The 8,148-nt window shown below is 38.4% G+C and overlaps 2 protein-coding genes across 4 annotated transcripts in view; one reads left to right on the top strand and one right to left on the bottom strand.

Annotated features, from left to right (window-relative positions):
- Nucleotides 1-2,274: 2,274 nt before the first annotated feature.
- On the top strand, nt 2,275-6,424 carry LOC106313171 (protein NEDD1). 2 transcript variants are annotated; one of them, XM_013750913.1, is made up of 9 exons: nt 2,275-2,535; nt 2,803-2,915; nt 3,649-3,909; nt 3,999-4,103; nt 4,228-4,290; nt 4,465-4,686; nt 4,785-5,765; nt 5,848-6,024; nt 6,091-6,424. In XM_013750913.1, the coding sequence occupies exons 1-9, from the start codon at nt 2,376-2,378 to the stop codon at nt 6,196-6,198; spliced, it is 2,190 nt and encodes a 729-aa protein (XP_013606367.1). In that variant the 5' UTR covers nt 2,275-2,375; the 3' UTR covers nt 6,199-6,424. The 2 variants fall into 2 exon arrangements, with proteins under 2 accessions (XP_013606367.1, XP_013606366.1); XM_013750912.1 differs by having other exon boundaries at nt 5,845-6,024; nt 6,091-6,237.
- Nucleotides 6,425-6,783: 359 nt separating this feature from the next.
- The window catches only part of LOC106313349 (folylpolyglutamate synthase), a 4,271-nt gene continuing 2,906 nt past the window's right edge, over nt 6,784-8,148 (bottom strand). For both annotated transcript variants that reach the window (XM_013751146.1, XM_013751147.1), the window contains exons 12-16: nt 8,082-8,148; nt 7,717-7,992; nt 7,544-7,622; nt 7,187-7,443; nt 6,784-7,108 (exon numbers count right to left, since the gene is read on the bottom strand). The exon at nt 8,082-8,148 is cut by the window's right edge and continues 98 nt beyond it. In XM_013751146.1, the coding sequence (XP_013606600.1) occupies nt 7,049-7,108; nt 7,187-7,443; nt 7,544-7,622; nt 7,717-7,992; nt 8,082-8,148 (739 nt within the window). In that variant the 3' untranslated portion in view covers nt 6,784-7,048. The remainder of the gene's footprint in view (nt 7,109-7,186; nt 7,444-7,543; nt 7,623-7,716; nt 7,993-8,081) is intronic.

The following is an 8,148-nucleotide window of genomic DNA, read 5'->3' as shown; positions in this document are numbered from 1 at the left end:
GACGACTGAAATATACGTCGTCCGAGTAAATTATTCAACAGACGACTGAAATATACGTCGTCCGAGTAAATTATTCAACAGACGACTGAAATATACGTCGTCCGAGTAAATTATTCAACAGACGACTGAAATATACGTCGTCCGAGTAAATTATTCAACAGACGACTGAAATATACGTCGTCCGAGTAAATTATTCAACAGACGACTGAAATATACGTCGTCCGAGTAAATTATTCAACAGACGACTGAAATATACGTCGTCCGAGTAAATTATTCAACAGACGACTGAAATATACGTCGTCCGAGTAAATTATTCAACAGACGACTGAAATATACGTCGTCCGAGTAAATTATTCAACAGACGACTGAAATATAAGTTGTCCACACCCTAAACATAACCCCTAAACTTAATTATCTAATTAAAGACTTCATAAAATCAAATCAAACTTGAAAAGTGTTTACTATACACATAAATAAACACATATAGGTGAAAACTAATTTTTGAAAAAAACATTTTAGTTTTCCAAAATCTAACCCTAACAATACATACAATACTACAACATATGTTTGCCAAACTCCTAAACCAAAGTATTTCATGATTCACTACTTCCACTCATCTATCTTCAAAACAAATCAATTTTATCATATCTTAATTTATATCACTTAAAACTGTTTATAATTACTTGATTTTTATTTTTCACGCATCAAAATATTTTTTTACAAGATTTATAAATTATTTTTAAAATAAACTGGTACCAGACGACTTACACGTCAGTCGTCCAGACGACTTCCAACATCTCAAACGACTCAGACGATTTACTAGGACTATATTCGTAAAAATGGCTTCTGTTTTTTTGTTTGGTCACAAGGGGCTGAGCTGTAATTTCACTAGGCTTTTAGGTTAGTTTTACATTTGATTCAAGTTTGGGTATAAGTTTGGGGTTAAAATCAAGTTGTGGGTTAGTTTTGGCAAAAACCCCAAAATAGATTTCATGACTTGATTTATTCCAGTTTATTAAAAGTAGAGGTTGCAAAACAACAAGCTGAAACAGTGAGGCATATTCCCACGTCTATCTTCTCTTTAATTTTGATTGCATTTTATCTTCTCCAAATCTAGTAAGATTCGCCATATAAAGATTATTTTGGGGATATAAGAATCAAAAATCACTTGCAAAATTATTTCGGCGGATATATAAACACACATATACCGACAACAAAAACGTTGACAACAAAACAGAAATGGGTATGATGAGTATTCTTACCCAATTGTTTGTCTACAGAGATTTAACTAACGTCTTATCTGTTTTATGTTACTTTCATCCTACGCAAAAATTAGGGAGGAAAGATTTTGATTCTTTATCCCTTACCAGACCTTATGTCATTTACTTGTTCAATGTCTCTCTTTCAACTTGGATATTTAACGTATGAATTAAACGTATCAAAAACAATATAACGTATGAATTAAACCTATAGAATGTTTATATGGTTAATCATCTGTGCACGGAGATATATATATCATGGGCGTCTTTGATTGCAAATTTGAATATAGTTTTAGCTGATTAGAATCAGTATTTGTTTTGTAAACAGTGACAAATTCTTGTTTAAACTCTAGTTTAATCTGTCTCACAAAATTTAAACCCGCGGGCTGGCCCGTGGTGATTACTTGAGGGAGCTTCGGCCCCAATACGGAAAGCCACCTGGGTTCGCTTCGCGCTGGCCACCGGAACATTCCCATTCTCTCTCCGGAGAAATGAACAACCCATTGAAAAAAAAAAAAGTAAACATTGGTATAACTGGCTCTCCTAGATAGGGGGTCAGGTGACTTCTAAAGGCTAAAGAATCATAAAAGAGGAAAATCTATACTCTCAAAGTTATGAGTTAGGAATAAATTATACCCAAAAAAAAAAAAAAGAGTTAGGAATAAAAATAAAATAACACTAAAGGACTAAACTGCAATATGACAAAGTCTTCACTGATCTAATTGGGTTCACTAGATTGGGCCTCACATAATAATGGGCTGCAGTGTTAAGTAGTGACTTTAATCAAACCTTTTTATCTTCTCTTTCCTTTTTTAATCATCAGATTCCTTGCAAAAGATTTAAGCTTCGGTTTGAAATGATGAAAAAGAAAGTAGCTTTCCTTACCTTTATCAAGGGCCCACTAGCTCAGCCCATAATCAAGGGCACAAAGTAGCACAAAGCGTTACAAAATTCAATTTTTTTTTAATTTAATTCAAAATAAATAATAATTATTTATTTATTTCTCACTGTTCGTCTCTCTTCTCTCTCTCTCTGAGAAGGAAGGAAGAGGTAGAGAGTTCCCCCCGCATTGTCTCAGATTCTGAAATACCCTTTCGAGTTTTCTCGGTAGTGACGATGTCGCACTTGGTGGACCCTACGTGGCGCCTCCTGGCCGCGAGCGGCGGAGATACGGTTAAGCTATTCGACGTGTCCGCCGATTCCGGTGATCCCTGCGTCTTGAGCTACACTCCGACGCCTGGATCAGCTGTGAACTCCGTCAAGTGGAATCACACGAGTAATTGATCTAAGATTTAGTCGCATCTGTATTGCGTGTTCCCTTGGTTCGTTTGGTTGGGTGAAAGGTTTAGGAAAGCAACTCAAGTAGTGATTATTGAGCTGAGTTTTTGTAGAATGAATCTTAGATATCTTGTGATCTGCTGTTCGAAATTTGAATTAGGGATTAAGTATTTGGGAATGTAATTAGTGGAATAGCTGATGAATGAAATGAACAGGTTTGCTTGCAAAATGCATTGTATTGAGGTTTCTGTTTTATGGGATGCAGATTTAGTGGTGGCGAGTGCGGGAGATGATAAGAAGATATCACTGTGGAGGATTAATGGGACTAGTCTAGGAACTGTTCCGGTTGCTGGGAAGGACGGTGGTGATAGTGCCGAGGTTAATCCCTTTCTACTTCAGTTTCTTCACTCCAGTGTTCTGCTTCATATAAAGTCACAGTCTTTTCCTCTTAGTAGTAAATATATCTTAGATAAATGGTTGTGGTTAAAAGGAGATCTTTTTTATATTCTTTTCGAAAATGTGAATTGGTGTATCCTTGCTAGATGAGTTTCGTCACAACTTTTGTGGAGTCTAAGAGCCAATGAGGATGAAAAACATTAGTGTGCTTATTATAACCAACATCTGAGTTCATTGTCCTCCGTCATCCTTGTTAGATGAGTTTCTTCACAACTATTGTGGAGTCTAAGAGCCATTGTGGATGAATACATTAGTGTGGTTATTATAACCAACATCTGAGTTCATTTCCTCCGTCATGAATCATGATGTGATTCAAGATTCTATCCCAGAATATACTTCTATCGCTATCGTAGTCACTGTTTGGCTCCTGCACGTTTTAAACATAATCAGAAAATGAGAGTATAAAGTACATCGCCATCTTCCAAAGTCTCTGCATTTTATCTATAGATTAACTGCAAAATACCAACATCTGAGCTCAATGTCGTTGTTATGATGTGATTCAAAATCTTATTTCAGAATTTACTTCATCGCTATCGTAGTCACGTTTAGGCTCCTTCATAAGTTTGCATTTTCGCTAGATTAATTGCCAAATCCATTGTGGAGGTTAGTGGGGGTTATTATTTATGCATATTTGCTTGTGTCATAATGAATTCAGGAATGTTTGTCGGCTATTAGCTTCGGCAGAAAAGGGTCAAAGTTCATAGCTTCTGGTGGAACTGGTCAAATTGTTAAGATATGGGATCTGCAAAAAAAGCTTTGTGTCAAGAAGCTGAAGGGTCATACAAGTACAATAACTGGCGTGATATACAATTGCAAAGATGAGCATTTGGCGTCTGTCAGTGTTGGTGGGGATCTGATAGTTCACAACCTTAAAACTGGAGCAAGGGCTAGCGAACTCAAAGATCCACATGAGCAGGTTGTTCAGTCTGTACATTTATACTTCCATCGGTAGTTCAGAACCTCGGTCATCAAAACTAATTGGTTTTCTAATCGATTTAAGATCAGGTATTGAGGGTGCTTGACTATTCAAGGTCCAGCCGTCACCTTCTACTTACTGCGGGTGATGATGGCACTGTGCATCTGTGGGACACGACTGGTCGGAACCCAAAGGTCTGCTCATGTGTCTCTTTGATTGTCTCTTCTGTTAATGTTTACAAGATTTCATGTACTGTTATTGATGGGGTTTCAAAATAATGTGTTTATACTTAAAATTTAGTTTCTGGTATCTTCACAGATCTCATGGAAGCAGCATTCTGCACCAGCTGCGGGTGTTTGCTTCTCTCCATCAGACGAAAAGGTAACTGAATCATAATCAATGATACTTGGTACACATAATGCAAAGAGTCAGATGAATGTGATTTCAAATTCTGACCAGTACACACGTGCACCCTCAACTTTGATAGGCATTTTCTAAATGCTCTTTGAGATAAATTTTATAAGCATAGTTTCTAAGTAATCTACTGTTTAACAGAAAATTGCTAGTGTGGGGATGGACAAAAAGCTTTACACGTATGACTCTGGATCCAAAAGATCTTCGTCCTGCATTTCTTATGAGGCGCCTTTCTCATCTTTGGCGTTTGGGGATAATGGTTACATTCTGGCAGCTGGAACCGGTAATGGTAGAGTAGTGTTTTACGACGTTCGTAAGATACCACAGCCTGTCACTGTCCTGCACGCTTACAGTAGTTCAGAGGTCAGTACATTTCTAACTCAGTGCAATCTCTTTAGCCCTTTAAATAAAAAACTCTGGATTGCAAAAGCTAACTAAGCTTTTGCTTTATTAATACACAGGCTGTAACAAGTTTATCATGGCAAACATCAAAACCAGTTATCGTGAATGAGAAAAATTACGACGGTGAGATGGCTCTTCTTGGTGGTACAGTGGACGATTCAGTTATCATTCCTGATCCAGTTCCGTCAACGACACCCTCAGATTCACAGTCGACAGGCTCTCGTGGAACTGCCACGAGTACGTCGAACGTGCCGTCGGCAGAGCAAACACCAAACAGAACACTATGGTCTGGTGCGCCACCGGGAAGACTACATGCACTTCGTGCCAGTGACAGTTTCAATGATGATATGCGTGTGTTTTCCCCTATCGTTGAGAAGTGGGCTGATAGTGAAGTAGGATTCAACAATAAGGATTATTTGATCGACGACAAAAAGCCATTTGCTTCATCTAGCAAGGGATTTCCATATGGAGATGGAAACAAGGAACATACAAAAGCTGCTTTTTCACCATTCGGAACTACTACGCCAACGGCATCAACCAAAAGTGAAGACTCTTCTTCTTCTGCCTTGACACCTCCAGAATCATGGGGCGGTGATAGATTATCTGACAAGTTCAACCAATTGGCCAATGAGAAAATCTCCGATAAATTTCCTTCACGTCTCGGGGTTTCAAGCTCAAGTGGTGGTAGCACATCTGGATCAATGTTTCCCTTGTCGTCGCTTGGTCAGACAAACATCGCAGCAAACGTTAGCTCAGAGTTCCCACGGATCAGAGACATCTCTTCAGCTTCCGAGACAGACAAGAACTTACCTTCAAGCCCGTTGTTTGCAAAAAACATGGCATCTCCGGGTAACATCGATTCATTGAGGCTATCACCAAGTTTACCTCGTAGGACATATGCTGAGAGAATCAGCAACTCTCTCTCTACGGGTTCACCCAAGATAAAGAAAACAGGAGCAGAAACTAGAGAGGAAACCTTTAGTAATCTGATGCCGAGACCTGAGTTGGGATCTGCATCAGAAGCTCTTCCGATTATGAATGTATGTAAAAAAACTTCCCACAAAATCATTTTCTTTAAATCGTTTGGGATAATATCTGTAAACTTGTGCAAATCTGTAGCAGGGAGGAAACATGAAGCAATCTCAAAATGATCAACAGCAAGTGGTGGGTGGCAGCAATTTCACACTTCAGCTATTTCAAAGAACACTGGAAGGAACTCTAGATTCATTCCAAAACTCTGTTCATGACGACATGAGAAACCTTCACATCGAGATCCTCAGACAGTTCCACATGCACGAGGTAGTTAGTGTTTTTTTAATCTCACCCATGTCGACTTAAAAGCTTATAATGTTGTTGTATATACAGATGGAGATGTCGAAGGTATTAAGCTCGGTTCTAGAGAACCAGGCGGAGATAATGAAGGAGTTACAATTGTTGCGTAAAGAGAACCAACAGCTCCGGCAAAGGCTTTAGAGGAGAGACCGTTATGAGCGAGTTTGTTCGGTCATTTCAGTATGTTTTATGATCTTTAAAATATATTAAGCATATTTTTATTCAAAGAAAATAACAAACAAGATGACACAGAATATAGTTTTCCAATTGGCTTAGTCAGAGTCACACCTAGTTCTTGTCTTCTTCTTCTGCTTGTTCTTCTTTTTCTTGAAATGTTGCTTTGGGAGCTTATCGAGTGGTGTTGATTTAAGTAAAAAGAGCCTTGCAGCGCACTGGATTAAACTCCCACGCAACCTCCTTATCAGGCTGCGCTATGATGACATTGTGATTTCTGAATTTCAAAGATTCTAGAATCCTTAAGAACTCATTGTAGTCTTCAAATGAATTGAAGAACTCGCTGTCATCAGAGAGATTTAAGATAAACATTATATTTGCTTTTTTTTGGATGGTTATCGACCATCCATATCAATTGTTATGGGACTGTCTTTTGTATTAAAGCCATTTGATTTTTGCCAATTTTTTTGTATTAAATCCACTATTACTCATACATGAATTCTAAAACTTTTTAAAATCAAATGGCTTTAATACAAATCCTTTCAAATTTTTAAAAAGTTTTAGAATTCATGTATGAGTAATAGTGGATTTTTTTCACCTCAATACAAATCCTTTCAAATTCTAAATTGATAACAAGAGAGATAAACCAAGCTAGCATTTGTGAATCTGTTCCTTTGAAAGAAAATCTATATGTGAAAAAGAAAAATCAAAATAATACAGACAAAAAGTTCATAACAAATGTCATCCTCTTCCGCCGGGGGGCTTCGGTGATTAAGTGTGTAATTTGAATAATGATGACATGTGTTTTGTTTTACCTTCATTTTCTGATCAATCTCAGTACATCACCTACAAGGTGTAACGAACCAGTTACAAGAACCTGCACACACACAAACACAGTCCTTAGAGCCAAGAGCCATCCACATATTCAACTACCAAGGGTGTTCGGTGTTTATACCTGGACACGTGTGCCTGAGCTACTCTCATGTACACTATCCCTTAACCATTTGATTGCCATTGGCAGTGAAGTAAACACCTCACTCTTCCCATTGCTTTCATTATCTTCACTGTGGACAAGGCTTACCCACACTTTCTGGAGTGTCATCTGCCATGACAAGTCAACCTGTGGATCATTCTCTGGCAAATCGGCTGCTGTACCAACCTTGTGATACACCGACATGTTTGGTACAAACAACGCCTTCTTGAAATGCACACCTACACATTAACCATTACTCAGCCTTCTCTAATTATCCATATTAACTCTTCTCCTAACGTTTTTTTTTGTTTCTACATTTCTATCTTCTCAGGAAGTTACCATAGGTTGCACATGTGTTCCTTAGATGTGGAAGCAGCAGATTTGGGTCCCGAACTGACATGCAATTGAACAGCAACATCTGCAAAGAAGCCAGATGCTCTCTTTCAGATATTTTCAAATCTTGCAGAACCGCAGAGAGAAGCAAGTATAGACATTTAAGATAATACTCTTACCTGTTGGCAGTTTTCTTCTACTGGCGATTTATCATGAGAGGAACCTGATGAGCCATTAACCAAATGTCCTGAACTCTCTGACTGGTTGTCTCCCTTAACCGCATCCGTAAACCATTTGGCGCATACTTCCATGCTCTCTGGACTATGAGCTCCATCCAGATAAAAGACTAGATCTCCAGAAGTTCGAGATTCAATAAACTGATCAGGGACGACCTGTGCTCGTCCTTGCAAGCTCGCTGTAGCTAACCCTTTGATGAATTTCTCAGGAAGAATACTCTATAACCCAAAGAATAATGTGGACAAAGGATGAGTAAGGCCTAGATGCAGGCTGAGAAGTAAACAAAAACTGGGAAAGAGAAGTTTACCATCTGAGTCATACTGGGAACTTCAATTTTACCAATTTGCTGAAGCCAAGTAGAGGCAAGCGAAACT

Source organism: Brassica oleracea, chromosome C9 (assembly GCF_000695525.1).
Source record: "Brassica oleracea var. oleracea cultivar TO1000 chromosome C9, BOL, whole genome shotgun sequence".
NCBI lineage: Eukaryota > Viridiplantae > Streptophyta > Magnoliopsida > Brassicales > Brassicaceae > Brassica > Brassica oleracea.
Note: the sequence above shows the minus strand (reverse complement) of the source record. Positions and strands in the feature narration are given on the sequence as shown.

Excerpts from the sequence above, each read along its gene's own strand:
- LOC106313171 (XM_013750912.1), top strand. The coding sequence starts at position 2,376 with ATGTCGCACTTGGTGGACCCTACGTGGCGCCTCCTGGCCGCGAGCGGC. Across the intron at positions 2,916-3,648 it reads ACGGTGGTGATAGTGCCGAG|GAATGTTTGTCGGCTATTAG; the intron begins GTTAATCCCTTT and ends TAATGAATTCAG. Across the intron at positions 6,025-6,090 it reads GACAGTTCCACATGCACGAG|ATGGAGATGTCGAAGGTATT; the intron begins GTAGTTAGTGTT and ends TTGTATATACAG.